The 18,056-nt window shown below is 40.0% G+C and overlaps 1 protein-coding gene across 6 annotated transcripts in view; it reads left to right on the top strand.

Annotated features, from left to right (window-relative positions):
* MARCHF6 (membrane associated ring-CH-type finger 6) overlaps nucleotides 1-18,056 on the top strand; it is a 57,689-nt gene that overhangs the window by 27,067 nt on the left and 12,566 nt on the right. For all 6 annotated transcript variants that reach the window (XM_039842780.1, XM_039842779.1, XM_039842777.1 and 3 more), the window contains exons 8-20: nucleotides 100-161; nucleotides 769-801; nucleotides 2,899-2,950; nucleotides 6,383-6,441; nucleotides 7,677-7,757; nucleotides 7,999-8,067; nucleotides 8,147-8,221; nucleotides 9,065-9,199; nucleotides 10,832-10,951; nucleotides 11,693-11,793; nucleotides 12,798-12,935; nucleotides 13,916-14,120; nucleotides 15,930-15,999. In XM_039842780.1, coding sequence (XP_039698714.1) covers nucleotides 100-161; nucleotides 769-801; nucleotides 2,899-2,950; nucleotides 6,383-6,441; nucleotides 7,677-7,757; nucleotides 7,999-8,067; nucleotides 8,147-8,221; nucleotides 9,065-9,199; nucleotides 10,832-10,951; nucleotides 11,693-11,793; nucleotides 12,798-12,935; nucleotides 13,916-14,120; nucleotides 15,930-15,999 — 1,200 coding nt within the window. The remainder of the gene's footprint in view (nucleotides 1-99; nucleotides 162-768; nucleotides 802-2,898; nucleotides 2,951-6,382; nucleotides 6,442-7,676; nucleotides 7,758-7,998; nucleotides 8,068-8,146; nucleotides 8,222-9,064; nucleotides 9,200-10,831; nucleotides 10,952-11,692; nucleotides 11,794-12,797; nucleotides 12,936-13,915; nucleotides 14,121-15,929; nucleotides 16,000-18,056) is intronic.

The following is an 18,056-nucleotide window of genomic DNA, read 5'->3' as shown; positions in this document are numbered from 1 at the left end:
GTCAGCAATAGTTTACAAAACACTGAATTAAAAGAGTGCATTTTATTGTTCGTGATTCAAGTTCTGTCAGTAATCTTCAAACCACAATTATATTTCCAGATGACATGAACTGGAATGCTCTAGAGTGGGATCGAGCTGCAGAAGAGCTTACGTGGGAAAGAGTGAGTAAGACTTCTTTCTAGCCAGCATCCTGGTGTTTTGATCCTAAAGTACATTTTAAAGTTGGGCACGTTTAGATGTACATACTAATTTTGTAGTTACATTTGATGAAAACTTTAATAGAACTTTAATTTCTAGAGAAAATTGATGTTTTGTTTGCAGTGACAATCTTAAAAATATTATGATGAAGATCTGTTGATGACTTTTTCTATCGTCTGGCCTCTAATACAGACCTTGTTCCACTTAGGGAATGTTTAACCTGAAATTGTGGACTTTTAAAAAATGAAGTAACAATTTACATATCCTGATTCTTCAGTTAACAACATAATGTAGTTGTGTCATGAAATCGTGGCTGGCTCCCTATCTAATGTAAGGATGAAACCGAAGGTGGAATATTTTTGACTTTATAATTATGATTTGGAATCAAAGGAGACCCAAAATATAAAATTCCCCTAAATGGAAGTTTTTTACTCCCTGAAAATGATAGACCATATTGGAAAGTAGTGGCTAAAGATTTTATTTAAAGATACTGAAAGGAAAGTGAACGTTTTTCATAAATAGAATAAAAATTCTATTTTATCTTGAATTAATGCATGTTATTTATTTTAGATGCTAGGACTTGATGGATCACTAGTTTTTCTAGTAAGTAAATCTAATATTTTTTTAATAATAGAATTGTGACTTTGTCTTAGTGATTCAGTGGTTTCAAATTTACAATATGTGTTGGCTTTTTATGCTAAAGATCAAGATGCCCTTTGATTTTTGATATGTTGAAAAATTTTTGTTATATGTATTGAAAATATTGGCAAAGCATAAAGGTAATACTGTTTAAAATTATTAAATATTTGATTTTTAGAAAACAAAATAACAAAGTTAATGGTAGTGAAGAACTTGGTCTTTTATAACTGTAGTCCCCAAACTTTTTGGCCCCAGGGACCGGTTCTCCCATGAGAATCTAATGCCTGATGCTCTGAGACGGAGCTGAGGCGGTGATGCTGGCGCTGGGGAGCGGCTGCAGACACAGATCAAACTTCGCTTGCTCGCCTGCTGCCTGCTGTGTGGGCAGGGCTGGGGAAGGGGGAGTCAGAGACCCCTGTTTTAAAGTTCCACTTTGCAGTGTTTAATGCCTGAACTAGTGGAAACAGCAGCATTTCAAAGTTCACAGTGAGAGCCCCCGGCTCATCACAGGTTTCCACTTTTTGCTGAACCCCACCTGTCTTTACCTTATTTATTAATAAAGAGTGCAACTAAAAGGTGGGGGACAATTCTTTAAAGAACCTGTTCTTCAAAGGGAAATTTTTTTTTTTTTTAAGTTTCTGTAATATAAAATCACTTACCATTTGGGATTTTTAAATGGCTTTGGGTATCGAGGAATGCATCTGGCAGTGATTCACAGATTACTGAGAATGTGATGTTAGTGAGCTGCTCAGGGTATGATCGTGGTCAGTACAGACAGTATCATTTGCTATGTGCTCATCCGCATCCCTTATCCTGTCAGGCCCTCTTCCATGAGTGACAGAAGTCATCGAGGCAGTAGTGTTGACTCAAACTCATTCTAGTTACTGGAAAAAGACATTTACAGAATGACTTCATTAACTTACGGAAAATTAGTTTTAGTATTTACCATGTGCCAGCTGTTGTGTTACTGGGAGATTCAGAGATGAATGAAATAGAGTCGCTGTTCTCAAATGAAGATGTGAACAAGGAACATTAGGGCCCTCTGTATTAAAGATTCAGTGACAAAGGAGTGCATAGGACACAAGAGGTGCAGAAGAGGGCTTAGTGAGATGTTCCTTAGGGGAGTCTGTCAGCAGGGAGTTTTTAAAGAAGATCACTTAGAGGTTGAGGCACAAAAGATATTGGCGATAAGGACACTGTGGGAGCCCTTAAGGCAGAGAAGCTGAAAAACTTTAAGTGATGTAAGCCAGCGTGGGGAGTAGGACTGTGGCAGTCATCTTTTAGACAGACTAACCACTCGCCTTGCTACTTTAGGTTTGTGGCAGATTGGGGGTTCCGATCAGAATAATGTTTCTAAAAAGAAAAGCTTACAATGTTGGCTCCTTTTGAAAGGATCATTTAACTCGATGTTTGGGGTGGAGGAGGCGGTAGGCCTAGACAAGTGGGCTGGGACATTCTGGTGTCAGCATGGAGCATGACGAAAGTGTATGTGACATGGCTGGAGGAATAGGTGATTGTAGCAGTCATCTTGGAGGTGATAATATGTATCTGTGGAAGTGGGCCAATGACCAAGTGAGAATGCGTATTCTGAGGTATAAACAAAGAAAACCAGGACACCATAGGGAGAAAAGGGACCAGAGAAGATCACGTGACCTTGAAGAAGTCATGAGAACAAAATGGACACTGGAAGAAGCACGGTGCAGCTTACATTAATATGCCGTTAAGAATTAATGTAGTTTTCAAAATTTTCTCCATTAAGGAGTTTTCAGTGTCATTTGATTTAATGCAGTCTGGCAGTAATGTATGAGAATCTGTATAGTTTGTGGTAGATTATTAATTTCCGAGGAGGAAATGTTTATGGATTAATTTTTTTTTTATTTATTTTCTATATGTGACTTTACAAACTTTGAGCTTTATTCGGTTTAGTTTTATGAGCTATCTGATGAGGAAAGTAGAGTTGCGTGTCATTTTCGGAGTGAACTCTCAGGTGTGGGTGACACTCCCAGTCTCCTGGCCGAGCGAGTGGCCTGCGCCAGCCTCACTAACGCTCTTTCCCTTTAGGAGCACGTCTTCTGGGTGGTGTCCTTAAACACGCTGTTCATTCTCGTGTTTGGTAAGTGGCGTTCATGCTTCTGTTCATGGTATTGTTCATGGTGGGAGTTTCGTTTTCTAGGAGCCGCCTTATGTCGATTTTGTTTTCAAACATAGGAATATATGAAACAATTTTAGATAGCAGTCCTGCGTGGGAATCCTGTACAGGTACTTTCTTTCCTGAGCAACGCTGACTTCAGTAACCTGTAGTTACCTACCAGCTCTGCTGCTCTCGGGCACTTGTGTTTCTCTTTGTAGAAGCAGATTTTAGACTGACTTGAGAATATAAAATATCCCATTTCTGGTATCTGGTGCTGATTATCTGTGTGTTCTTCCCTATGGCAGAAGGTCTTGTTGCCATCTGTCAAAATCCTGACCAGGATCTTTCCAGAGACCCTAGCTTGGAGGCCGTCACCGCAGATGGATGTAGGCTTGAGGGAAGACAGTGAGCCTTCCCCAAGTGTGAATTCCCCTTAGAACCAGATTCCAGCAAATGCAAAGTCACTTCCAGATACTTTCACAACTGCAGCTCTGAGGGTTCTGTGACTATTCTGTGACGACACAAGTCCCTCCCACTGAGAGTAATTAGAAAAAGGAAGGAGGGTTGAGGAGATGCAGTTGACAGGCTTTTCTGCTTTAGGAAAGATGAAGTAAAGTGAGTCAAATAAACCAAGGTCTTAGAGTTCAATTCCTGCACCTCTCAAGGAAGAGAAAGTGGAGTCTGATAGAATCAGGTTATTGTCGGCTGAGCTATGACTCGTGTCTCAGAGAGAGACCTCAGGCTCCCGAGCTCTCTGTAGGGATGATCTCTGAGAACTTATTTCCTTTAATGCGTGTGAGTTGCCACTCAGTTTCCTGAGGAGGGAGGATATTTCCCAAGGTTCTGCCACCAAATTCCAAGTTACTTTGTGTCAAGGACCACATTGTGACTCCGAAAGCAGTTGTCTTCAACAGGAAGCCGTATGGGCCAAAAGACACTGAATATGTATATTGAAGATGAAACAAACATTAATTTCTGAATCTTATTTGTAAAGAGCAAAACAATATTACTGGTGACTTTTTGAAACAAAATATCTTTAAAAAAGATTGTGCACGTTAACAGGAATCTCATTCTTTGTTTCCTCTTGCATATGGCGGGAAAGTGTTTGCAGACTATTCTGCATTTATTTTTTATTATGTAAAATAATTGATATATAGATGGAACTGTTTTCATCTTGACCAAGTTTTATTTGAGAGAAAAAAGATGATCTATAGAATTTAGTCTTGGCTCTTATAAGAAAAGCTTAATGCTAAATTAATGTTTGGAGGAACAAGTCACCTTTAAAACATGAATTATAGAAATAAGAACTCTCATTTATATGAAGCAAATATCTAAGTAGATTTTTTACGAATCCAGTCTCCTGAGGTTATGTGGAAAAAAAAAATTGTCTTAGTAGACTTACGTACATTATGCTTAGGATCTCTTGAAATTACACAAGAAGTTTCCCTTTTAGTGATAAGCTCGTCCTTGTACGCGAATACAGCCATTGGGGGCAAGCGCATTCATGCTGCTTTCCTCCTGGGCTTGCTCTTCTGCAGTTTTCCTCTGGCATTTTATGGACTCTGGTGGCCATGTGCTTTTAGAAGTAAAACCTTACAGCACTGCTGACTCTCAGTAGGAGGGAATGTCAGGATACCTATCTAGTAGTTGCTACGTAATGGGATAGAAATTGATTATTACAGTTGGTGCTCAGGTTAATATTTACACATGTAAATCGAGTCAAAACTTGAAAGTTTGCCTTTCTCAGAGGCATCCTTAAGTCATCCTCAGAGTTGGGCGTGAGAACAAAATAGGAAAAATTCTGCCTGTTTTCTTTTCTTACCATTTAAAAGTTTCTTATGCTTTATAATACACACATTACTAAAATAACATGTGTAATTTATAAATAATTTCCAAATAAGTCTTAGACCTATAAATAACTTTCTACTCATAGAATACTTGACCAGAAATGCTCGGCAGCCAGACCCCCATAGATTCACTGTAACTGTTGCAACGATCGCGTCCCCCGTCTCTTCCCCTGATAAGCCTTACTGTTCATTTTTTTTTGCCATAAGTGAAAGATAATTTTATTCTTAACGAATTAAAATTTTATTAAGATGGCAAGAAAGACTTGAAGAAAAGAGACTCTAAAAATTTTTAGTATGAAAATTTTAAAGATCTTTTCTTATTTAACCATATCATTATCATGCCTTACAAAATTACCAGAATTTAATATTTCTTAGTAATTCAACATTAAAAATCCATGGATTGCCTCCTTGAATGTCATTTTATAGTTGGTTTGTTTGACCGAGGATCCAAATGAAGTCCACACATTATGTTTGGTCGTTCATCCTTTTTACCTAGAATAAATACTCTTTTGTCCCCAACCATCCAACCTTTCGCCATCGCTTTGTTGAAGAGACGTGGTCAGCTGTCTTGTTCAGTGCCTCACGTTCTGCATTTGTCCGACTGCTTCCTGCTGATGTCTGCTGCCTCGCCCTTCTGTCTTCATACTTCCTTTAACTGGAAGGTGGATCAAGGGCCTGATTACATTCAGGTTCAGCACATTTCAGACAAACCCTTCACTCGTCATACTTTGCCTGTGAATACTGCGTATCAGCAGGCAGATGATGTCTAGTTCTCCACCTTTGTCTGCGGTTCAAGTGATATCATCTTGAAGCCTTTCTTGGTAGCTTCCATTTTTCCTCTTAACCATTAGAAAGTGATCTGTGTGGGTGGTATTTTACTATCACGCAAATATAGTGTTCCCTCAGCATTTCACCTAATGATTTTATTATCCCTTGATGATAGTCGCCTGAAATTATTTATTTTATTAGGCATTACAAAATGATTCTTCTCAGATTCTATCACTTTTTACATTTATCAGCTGGCTTTTCTGTAAAGAAGAACTTATTTTTATCAGCTAGAGCTATTTAGTTAACCTGAACTTACTTGTTCGGAAGGAGCAGGACAGATGCACAGTTCTTTCCCTGTAATTATTAGTTTTCAGGGTAAGGAATTGATACGCTGACTACTTTCACTGGTGATCAGAGTGTTTTCTGTTATCTTACCTTTTTTCCCTTTTGTTTTTGTCATGCCACTTTTTGAGCAATAGGATCATACTCATGGATTGTATGTGTTCATTGTGTTTCCATCCATTTTGGTCATTATTGTTTTAATGCCATATCATCTTTTCTTTGGCCTGTGAGACCCTCTTTACAGTGGTTCCTGTGTCCTTTTGCTATGAGCCTATTAGACCCTGATAACTTTGTTCTCTAGTTATAGGGAATATCCCAGAAGGTACCTTTCTGGCACCAGTTCTGGAATGTTCCATTTCTTTAAGAAGCCCAGGTTCCTTTTAGTGGGTGATGGTATGAGGGTGGTACTCATTGTTTTGATTTTGAGGTTTTCATTGAGTTTTTTCCTCCCTTTTAGCATTTTGCCCTTACCACATTGGTCATTTCTCCCTTGTTGGTTTGGGATTTGAAGAACATGTGAGTATAATACTTTTACAACTTACTTTTATTAGTCACCCCCCCCCATTTGATGTTTGTTGAGTAAATAATATTGTAAAGAGTTACTTCATTTCACAACCTGACTCATGCAAAGGAATAGTTATCCACTGTCTGTTCTTTTAAAACTGACCATGGCTCAAGACGCAGTAAAGGGTGCTGCCAGCTAAGGAGATGGGCTCTGAGATCCTTCCTGCTGGCTGGGCCAGGGGCATGCTACGGGAAGTTTCTCTGGCAGGCTGATTGTCGACCCATTCCGTGTTCCCGTGAACTTGCGTGTTCCCTTCTCTACCTTTTTGCCAGATACCCCTTTACTGAATTTAGAAAAGTAACAGTATATCAGTCAATTTAAAAAAATGATTAGTTTGTCTTAGAATGATGGTCTGTAGTGTTTTCTAAAGATTTGCTTTAATTTCGACATTTTTTCCATTGTTTTTCCGAGGTAGATAAATATTTGGGTGGACAACTATTTTGGGGGGAAGAGGGCAGAAAGATTTCGTCTTTTAAGAAAGCTGATATATCTGAAATACTTGTTCAGTGTGTGCATATGAATCTGAGAGGTCACATTCTGGAGTGTTCGGAAAGCGCAGAGCTGTTTTCGGTTTTAATGCAGCTCCAGATTCTTGCTAGATGAACGCACGAACGTGAAAAGCTTTGATAAATTCTGACCTTCCAAACTATCGCCATTTGCTATCTGAAATTCAGGAACCAAAAAGATAGGCAGTATTTGTTGTCACTGTCCAAACTCTTACTCTGTAAGTTGAGAATGGGGCGGATTTGGAGAGCTAGGGAAACTCAGACACTTTCAGTGGTAGGAGGCGAGGGGCTGGGGTGCACCGGGCAGCGGACAGCTGGGCAGTGTGCTGCTGCTGCCTTTGTCGCTCAGCCTTTAGCAGGTCCACGTCAGAATGGAGTACAGTACAGACTCTTGTGTTACTTTTTTCCTGATTTTTGTAAATTTTAATTCACCCTTACTTTGTCTGCTTGAATAAAGTGTTATTCTTTAATTTTTCCTTGACCTTTCATGATTGATCGCAGTCAGTGAGAGGATCTGGTTTGCAGAGATGTCACCCAAAGGAGATGTTTCTGGTTGTTTTCTAGTTATAAATCGTCTAGTTGGCTCGCTGATAGTCCGCTTGGGTTGTTTAATGCACTGTTCAACTGGGGGATAGGCTGTGTGGTACAATTAAAGTTTATCTGTTTTTTCTTATTTCCAGGTCCAAGCATCTCATTTTGAAGGCCTAATCACAACCATAGTTGGATATATTCTTTTAGCAATAACACTGATAATTTGTCATGTATCCTTTAATGAACCGACTTGGGGTCTTCAGTAATATTCATACCAAAGAGTTCCTATTAATGACTGTCTCTCCCCTTGTCCTCTTAGTGAAAGTCGTAGGTTTTTGTAGTGAGGATAAGGGCAGGCGAAATAGGAACTACATTAATTTTGTCTGCCAAGTAGTAGTAAGTATTGCCCAAATTACTGCGTGTTTTATTATTCCTTGAAATGCTTAGTCTTTCCTTGACTAGATGCTGTAGGGCTTGGCAACTCTTGTTAGATTTCATAGGTCTCGTCGCTTGCTTGGAGTCTGCTACATTGTTGTTAAGGTAATTCCTGCTACAAGTTAAAACTGGAAATGACTTGTCACCATTTGGGTGATACTGATGACCTTTATTTTTACTTAAGGTCTCTTTGCTAGTGGTGGTAGAAATTGGAGTGTTCCCTCTCATTTGTGGCTGGTGGCTGGATATCTGTTCCCTGGTGAGTTTACTATTCATTATCATACAATCTAATAATCTACAGGCATCAGAAAACACATCTTTAGAATGGGTTTCTTTTAAAGGAAAGTCAGTATTTGATAATAATTTGCTTATTTTTTTCTGAGAATGTACATTGTGGAGTCTTAATGTTACTAATTTTTCTTGAGTACTTTTTTTTGAGGCCTTGTGCAGATTTTTGATGTCAGTATTTTGACTGGAACCTTTCTGATACCAATAGAGAATATTCTTACTCATTTTACTCTTCTGAATTTTATAATAATGCCAACACATTATATACATAAAAAGTAGTCTGATAAGAGGACTGTGTTTATAGTAATAAATTCAAACCTAACCATTTGTTTTAACCAAGATGCTCGGTTTTGATTTTGTAATCTTTAATGGAAGTCAGTGATAATCAGTTTTTGACTTTTCAAAAATATTAAGTATGTAGAAAAGCTGCCTTTGGTACTGAGATAACATTACTCCCATATCTTACTGTGAAGCTTATCATGAATGCAGACTTGTAACCAAGAGAGGAAGGTATTATGTTAACCAGAAATGGTTCTTTTATAGTTGTAGTACTGGTCAAGCTCTTATTTATCGCTTGGTTTATCAGTCTTGCTTCTTGTATTTAAACAATTCTTAATGTCATATCCATCTTTGACATAGTATCTAACCTTATATCATTTCTGTTTCTCTGACACCATGAAATGGCATTAAGAGAACTAGTCTAGAATGTCGTAACCTATATGCACGGCGGTCTTACTCACTTCCTAGAAGATGGACATGCTTATTTGGTAAAGGTAAGCGCTGCACCTCGCACTCACCCGTTCGTTTTGATTAGGAAATGTTCGATGCTACGCTGAGAGACCGGGAACTGAGCTTCCAGTCGGCTCCGGGGACTACGATGTTCCTGCACTGGCTGGTGGGAATGGTCTACGTGTTCTACTTCGCCTCCTTTATTCTGCTGCTGCGAGAGGTGAGTTCCGCAGGGCAGCACTGACACCGTGCAGATCGTGCCTCAGAAGTTACTGTGGTTTCCTCACTAAGTCATCTTCTCTGCCGTTTTATTCTAAGAAGGAATAACTGATAGACGAATTTAGATTTTAATATTCTGTCTATAATGAGTTACGAGTTTGAAAGGTGAGTAGACTGAGGGGAAAAATTCAATAAAGGCCCTTGTTTTACTGTGCTGTGAGCCTGTCCTGGACTTTATTCAAGGAGACATAATGCCAGAAATACCCTACGGTCATGATACTGCAGTGACCCATCTGTGTAAAATGGTCTTGAAGCAGGCATGGGAAGCGTAAAAGCAGAGTGCGGGTCCTTTGTGATGCCAGCGCACTTGCCGGGTGGGTCCTTTACTAGTTCTTACTGATATGAAGATGGTGAAAGTGGGGTCAGTATTTGATTAGTGTACGTCTCATGCCCAGTCACCCTGGTGCAACAGGGAGTGTGAAACTGAGTGTCTGCTAAGTGTACTCGCATGTGCCGGCTCACTCAGTCAGTCGCTGTGCCGTCTGCTGCGGTAATGGTGAGACACACAGACACCATTCCCACTTTCCTGGATTTCACCTCCCTGGAAGGAATTCAGCCGTGGAGCAACTCAGCTCACCCTCTGAGAGCGGTGATGGAGGCAGCAGTGCCTGAAGGAGCGGTCGGATCCAGCGTGCGGGGATGAGAAAGCACAGAGGCTTAATGCCGTGGCGCCTGGGAGATTTGAGGAGGTGGGAGGGGCTGGGGGCCAGCATGCTCTCCTGAATCGTATCTTGCAAGTTCAGTAAATTCTGTTTATAAATAAAGCTTGTACTCTTTCTCTGAAACAAGTGATTGAGACCACATTAATAATGTGTTTTTTAAACATTATAATTATATATGACCTCTAAATTACATTATTAAGTGATAAAATGTTTTATACTGAATTTTTTCAGTTTCTCTGGGTAGTTTTCTTATGTTGATAATCCTATTATTTGTGAGTTAGATTGGACCTTAGAGGTCATATATTATAATTTTCTCATTCGGAAGAGGAGAAATAGAGTTTGGGCAAATGAGATGCTTTACACAGGGTGACTCAGTGAGTTTGGACCACCCAGGGCTAATACCCAGACCATCGATCACCCCATCACCCACAGTCTCCTGGGTGGATGATTTCCACTGACAGAAAAAAGATGTGGGCAATAAAATGAAGATATGTACTGAGAAGCTGTACGGTTTCTTAATAAAGGTAACTCCTCTCAGGAGTTTAAGATTGAAATCAGCTCTTCTACTTAGAACATTTATAAATTGCAACCTAATTCTTTCACTAGATGTTTCAATATAGTGACAATTTAAAAACATTTATTTTTAATCTCGTTCTAGATTTGACAAGCTGCCTTACTTTTTTTTTCCCATTAAATTATTAAAAGCATCAAAGGACATCAAACACAGAATAGTTTTCATAAAGACTCTGATTTAGGAACTTTTTTTCCCCCCAGGAAAGCCATCTGAATTTTCTGGGGCCCATTTTATAAGATGCCAAAATAAGTTTAAGAGCTTATTTTTCTGTTAGTGTTTTAGCTCATGTGCAGCCTTGATGACATTAGCATTTATAGCTTTTAAAATGCGTTCACAGGTGCTTCGACCTGGTGTCTTGTGGTTTCTGAGGAATCTGAATGATCCAGATTTTAATCCAGTACAAGAAATGATCCACCTGCCTATCTATAGGCATCTCCGGAGATTCATTTTGTCAGTGGTGAGCATACCTTTTTGTTGCTTTCGATGTAAAGTGTGCTACGCTTTAGACTTATTTATTTTAATTGGGTACTGGTAGAGTAGATCGAATAATTTATGTTTATCTAAGCCTGTGGAACTTGGTTGTTAAGTAGCTATTTTATTGGTTATTTTGATAAAGTAAATAAAATGTTCACTAAAACAAAAATGTCTTTCATTACTTTAGTAGTATAATTGATTGCCGAGTTATGACTTTCTGAATTACACTTAATTTATATTAAAGCAGTGGTGACTCGTTCATACCTTCTAAATTAAACTCTTAACAGAAGGGTCTCAAAAGTTTTTTCCCTGCCTGGAAGAAGAAATTACCTAGTTAAAGCTAAATGCTTCCAAAAAAAATTCTAAAAGCGGCATTTCACTCTTTGGAAACCTTCGTAGCCATTCATGCGGGTCACGTCTTATAATGATTACAGGTGGTTTAGTAAGTTGCAGATGGTTCTGATCGTCCATTTTGAGTTTCGAGCTCTCTCCTCACATACCATGCAAGGATTATCTTTTGTGGCTCCTGCTAGAGCCCTCGGGTCCTAGAGAGAGAGGCGGGTAGCCGTCCCAGGGACGAATTCTTTACATGGAGCGACCCAAGTTTGTTGTGTCACGTGAGAACACGGAGCTTTGGATGGCTGTTAGCTGAGTTCGTTCAGGAGTCGGCCTACGTCTCACGAGAGTGGTTTGCCATGGTGTCGCACCCTTTTTGTCGCTGCAGATTGTCTTTGGCTCCATTGTACTCCTGATGCTTTGGCTTCCTATACGTATAATTAAGAGTCTGCTGCCCAGTTTTCTCCCGTACAATGTCATGCTCTATAGGTAAGTTTTCGACATCTGGAAGCTTTACGAATTTGGCTGTTAGAGATTTGACAGTCATAGCACATACATTCAGAACGTTCATTTCTTATAGATATTGGAAATCATCTGATGGTTAAATTTTGTCATGTCACATAAACATTAGTATAGCAGTTACTTTTCCCAAAGGAGGACAGGCTTTTATTTTTCTGCAAATGAAGTTTATTGTTCAGCGATGAAACATTTACTGTACCTAAAGAGTGTGTTAGTAGCATTGTCTTTATACAAAACGCACATCGCAAAGGATATGGCCATTGTTGCACACTTAATTATGGATTAAAAATAAGATATAAGACGTATAGACAGAAAACCTACTTCGATTTAAAAACTTAAGTCACCTGGATGTCTCGTCTCTTCTGTTTTTCCTTTTTCAGCGATTTGCAGTATCCCTTCAGTCACCTAAACCAGAAATCTGCCAGGCAAATTGGATTTCTTCCTCAATTTTCCTTCTAATTAATCTTTAAATCTTGTCAGCTGAGTTCTGTAAGATCTCTTATCTGCTCCAACTAGATTTACTGCTTAGTCCCGTGGTTTGGGCCTTCCTCAGTTCTCCATTTATAGTCCATCCTTAACCCCGTGCCCCTTCCTCCATAATCTACATGCTGCCGTCTGGGTCAGGATGATGAAGGGGACCGAGCCTTGGGAAGGCGTTCAAGGAGAAGGTGTTTTGGGGAGCCAGGAGCAACCAGTTGTGTAGCATGCCACTAGTAGAGCAAGTGAGGCGAGGGCCGAGACCTGACTTTTGGGTTTAACCATGTGAAGGTCATGGGTAGTCCTTGTCCGAATGTTTTGTGGATCACATGTGGAAGCCTTGCTGGCTTCCAGAGAGTGGAGGAGAGGCACGGAAGACCATGGGTTCATTCGACTCTTCAAGGAGTTTTGCTGTCATCCCATTAAATATTTAACGTGATATGGTTATAATGGAAAACAATTCGCAGTGTAAATTATGGCTCTTTGTCATTGCCTAGCGATGCTCCGGTGAGCGAACTGTCCCTTGAGCTGCTTCTGCTTCAGGTTGTTTTGCCAGCGTTACTTGAGCAGGGACACACGCGACAGTGGCTGAAGGGGCTTGTGCGAGCGTGGACTGTTACTGCTGGATACTTGCTGTAAGTACAGGCAGGTGACTGGTAGGCACATCATGTGCCAGTGTAATAGCCTTTCTGAAAAATATGTTCCATGTTCCACTCAGAAAAATTAGTTTTACTAAGAGACAATTTAGTGATATCTGCAGGTACATATATACTTAATTTCTAAAAAATTTTAATGTTTTCTGATCATCGTGCATCCTTTTGGAGAAAGTATGCATGTTTTTACCCTCTTATGAAAGTGTGTTGCTGGCCAGGTTCTTTTATTTTCTTATACAGGGTAAACATAAAAATTTTTAGTGTATTAAAAACAAACCAACTTACCCTTTTTTTTTTTAGAAGTTTTAACCTAATATGAGCTCTTCTCAGGTTGGGTTTCTTAGTCATTTAGTCAGCACATTGCATTTATTTTTTCAAGCTGTATGTGTTACATACTTATTTAAAAGTTGAATGAATCTTTGTGATTGAAACATTTTTTCAGAAAATATACGGCATCCTGTAGACACCGTAATGTGACGTGTGTTTGTTTGTATTTGGTCATTTATCCTCTCTAATGGCCCCACTGTGAGCCTCCACCCATTAACTCACTTGTGCCTCAAGTGATTTGGGTTGGAGGTTTTAGTTGAGATACATGTCACAGGAGACACAGCCATCTATAGAGAAGAAACGAAGTTGTTTTTCTTAGGATCTTCAGATAGAGTTTCTTGTACATTGTACTTTTTATTTTTTCTAATTACTGATTTCTTCTCAGATACTGGCTGAAGAAAACACAAAATAGGTTGAATTTATGGAGTATTCTCTATGTTAATTAACATTAATTTGGGAAGGCTTTATGTAAAGCAGGTACCAACGTTTAGACCTGGTTGAGATAATAGCGCTGTGTAGAGATTCTATTTGTATGTTTTCCACCCTAAATAATAATTATTAAGAAAGTAAATCTCATGTCTGCTGTTTTCTTCTGCTCCGAAGTAAGAATTTTCACTGATGTAATTTTTACATAGGGATCTTCATTCCTATTTATTGGGAGACCAGGAAGAAAACGAGAATAGTGCAAACCAGCAAGTTAACAACAACCAGCACGCTCGGAATAACAACGCCGTCCCCGTGGTGGGGGAAGGCCTGCATGCCGCCCACCAGGCCATCCTCCAGCAGGGGGGGCCCATTGGCTTTCAGCCTTACCGCCGGCCTTTACATTTTCCACTCAGGGTAGGTGCTGTACGGACTTAACCAGAAGCCAGTCGTTTCCAAATTTCTATTGAGAGATTTTGGTGCTGTTATTGTTGCTGTTAGCACATGGTCCTCTGTGTAGACTTGTCTTACAGTCTCCTGACAAGAGTTCATGTTTTGGTGCTCTCATTATGCAGCATAATATACGTTAATGTCGGATACGTTGATCAGATTTTAGAGATGGGTCGTGGCGTTGGGATTCCATGCTGCTGCTCCGTGCTGTTTGAAAGGACCGATGATGTGAAAGACTAGAGCAAATAAGCAGTTAACATTGTCGACACATCTCAACTGTGTGTCAGGACCTGGAGTGGGCTTTTTCATGTTTTCTCCCATTTAATTCGCATTCACAAACTGCAAGGCATGAACGCTAATCTTGTTCATAGCTGATGAAACTGCAAACCAGATTGGTTAAGGAAGAGCCTGTCCTAGTGAGACTTTCTCCCCTGACCAGGGTCACCAGTGACCTTCGTGTTGTTAAATCTGATGGTCGGGTCTTGGTCCTCGTCACGCTTGCTGTATGAGTGGCATGTGACACAACTGGTCACTCCTTGTTCCACGGAATACTTTTTTAGAAGGTGTTCAGGAATCTTCGTGGAGGTGATGCCTGATCTAAGCCTTTAAAGGCAGGAGGCCAGGCAGAGACAGGGAGAATAGGAAGGGCGTTCCAGGCACATGCCAGGCCGGGAGGCAGGGGAGGCAGGGGAGATCGGGAACCGCAGGCATTTAATTTAAAATTTGAGCTGAATGTATCTAGAGGGTGGGGTGCGTGTGGGTGAGTGGTGGGAGATGGGGGAGCTGGGAAAGAGGGGTATTTATAGTAAGAGGTGAGGAGGAGCTAGGCGAGGTGAGGCTCTTGGTTGGCAAGAAGAACTTCTGGCCCAGATCAGAGAGTCATCAGTGGGTTCCTCGAGCAGTGAAAGCTGACAGAGCTCACCCTCTCCTCCCGGAGCGGTCTCCTCTGTCCTTTTCTGTCTCCCCCCAGATTGCTGCCCTCACCCGGGCCTGGTCAGGCAGGAGGCAAGCATCGGCTCCCTTCCCGCCCGGGGTAGCCGCCTCCCTCCCCTCTCAGCGGGCCCTTTTCTCTTCTCAGCACAGGAGCCAGTGGCTGCCGCTAGCTGTCTTTCGCTTACATTTAATTAAAAGTAAATAGAGTTTGTAAATATGCGGGGTGATAGGTGTGCGTGGTATCTCCACGCCGGAGTTTCCTCACAGCGTGCACGCGCATCAGGTCATGGTGTACACTTGAAATATATCACAGTTTTACTTGTCAGCCACACTGCCATAAAGCTGAAAAAAAATACATTTCTTGTATTTTTTGTAACACACACAGAGTAAATACAGTTTAAAATCCCATTACTCGTGCACACTGACCCCATGTCAAGTGCTTGGTGGCCTCATGTGCCAGTGGCCCCTTTGTCCGGCAGTGCAGACGTAGACGTGTCCATCGTCACAGAAAGTTCTGACTGGACAGTACTGTTAGAGTACGCTTTCCCTTCACAAAAAGTTGTTTTTGAGAATTTGATAAAAAAAGTGAATAGTTTTATTTATTTACCTGTTGCTTGTTGATGTATTTGGTTATGTGAAAATGGACTTTTTTGGGGGGCCAAAATTATAGGTAATTTTAACAAAAATAAAAAATTTCTTTTTTATGTAAAATGGAAGGAAACCTAGAAATACCAACACAGACCACTTGTTCTTACGGGGAGAATTGTGTTGATTCTTCGAAGGGTGTCAAAATGCATGGAGCCCCCGTGAGCCGCTCACGCACTCTCACGTTTTGCCTTGCAGATATTTTTGTTGATTGTCTTCATGTGTATAACCTTACTGATCGCCAGCCTCATCTGCCTTACTCTACCAGGTAGGACCGTATCCTCGCTCTTCGCTAGTGACATCATGAGCAGGTGCTTTGTTGTAAAAGGGCGTATCTTGCCGAGATGTGATCTTCTATCAGATATACACTTGAAATTGTTTCCCCCTCATTTCTGATCGAATTTGGGATGTTGATCCATGGAGGGTTGGGTCTCCATCCCACTGGATTCCTCTGCATTGGAGCAGAGGGGGACAAAGTCAAGATACAATTTATGATTCGGTTTTGGAAATAAAGTACTGTGGCCATTCAGTTTTCTTGGACATGGCCTTATTACGGTGTGGGTTTTCAGAAAGTCATCTTTGTGGCTAAAGTCATTTTTTCAAGCCAGTCTTTTGGTGCTAATTTGTTGCCCTTATTATGTTGTTATTGTTCCAGTCCATTGCATGGCTGTTCTTGGAGACCTTTGTGAAGCCAGACGGTTTCGTTTTGTCATCTGGTATTCACAAGTATTCATCTTTAAATTTCAGTTAAACAATGTTTCTTAATCTAACAAATAAGCTGTGAATGAACATAGTAGTTTGTCGCCCTCTTCAGAGAGCGTGGGTAAATGGGGTTGGAATCCAAAGCTAGTGACAAAGTGACAGGAGCAGCTTGCTGCCCCCACCCTCCCGGTTAATGTTTATAGTGAGCCAGAAAACTCCAAGTCACACTGATATGCGCTCGCCACTTAAATAATCATTAAGCGGAAGCTAATTTTGAGCTTTTATAAAGCATATAAACTTATATTGAGTTAGTCTTGATTGTAATATTAATTCAATTTAATTTTATAAATCAAATTTGTATTAAGTGCTTGAGTTTTTCCATGAAGGCTAAGATAGGAAGGAGCAGCTTGAAAATTTTAATTTCAAGCATGGTTTCTAAAAAAAAATTCGAATCTGTAGGAATTGTGCTTTACCTTAAATTAGTAAAGATAAAGATTTTTTTTTTTTTACTGTTTCTGCACAATAATTTTACCTTTAGAATTTTGCCCTTAAGCTCACCACTCACAGCTGTTAAAATGACGAAGTTTAATTAACTGTTGGGGCAATGTAGTAAACATATTGCTGGAAAAACTTAGTTTTTGAACTTCGGACAATTTTACACTTACGGTTTTTATGTTCCATTTTCATGTTTTTATCAGAAATGTTAAGAAAAAGTTAACAAAAGAAGGAAACTTTGTTTTAGTACTTGAATTTGGCAATAAAACTACTTTTAATTTCACTGAGGGTTGCTAAGCAAATATTTCCCTGTTAACCCAGTCCCACAGTCTGGTGGAAAGAACGTGTTATGTTTAATCATAGAAATGCCGAGTGGTACAGTACACATTTAAGGGAGTGAGGATGCTGTTTTCCCTGATGGTTACTTTTCTGTAGCTACAGTTTAACTGATAAGTTACTACAAACTAAAACCTAACCCTGTCCTCTCGAAAATGCTTTTGATTGGAAGTATATGAATTATAGAATAGAAAGTGGTCTTTAAATTTTAAAAGTTAACCAACCGAACGAAAACTAATAAAACCTTGGAGAGAGACAGAGTATGTGTGTATGACACTAGACATTTCTACAGAATTATCAGTGATGATTTTTATATCTTCAAATTAACAAACACATGTGTTTGTCATATAACATTTACATGTACTTGTCTTTAAACATGAAATTATCTTTGCACCCACGCTATTTCGTAAGGCTGCAACGAAGTCTGTGTTTATCAGCATTATGTCCTGTAAGACTTGACAGTTTAGCTGGTTTAGTTTGAGTGGAGGCAGTGTGGTTTCAGTGGTCAAGGGCATGAGCTTCGTCATGTAGACATGAGTTCAAATTCAGCCTCCACCCTTGTGTGATCTTGATTGGGCGAGCTCCCGTTGCCAAGCCTTGGTTTCTTAATCTTCAGAATGAAGGTAGTGGGGGGCTCGGTGAAAATGGTGAGGGGATTTAGAAGTACAAATTGGTAGTTACAAAATAGTCAAGGGGACGTAAAATACCGCATAGGAAATATAGTCAGTATTGTAATAGCTACACATATGGTGCCAGGTGATTACTAGACTAGTTAGGGGGATCACTGTGTAA

Source organism: Pteropus medius, unplaced genomic scaffold, assembly GCF_902729225.1.
Source record: "Pteropus medius unplaced genomic scaffold, Ma_sr-lr_union100, whole genome shotgun sequence".
Taxonomy (NCBI): domain Eukaryota; kingdom Metazoa; phylum Chordata; class Mammalia; order Chiroptera; family Pteropodidae; genus Pteropus; species Pteropus medius.
This window is presented reverse-complemented; position numbering and strand designations above follow the sequence as displayed.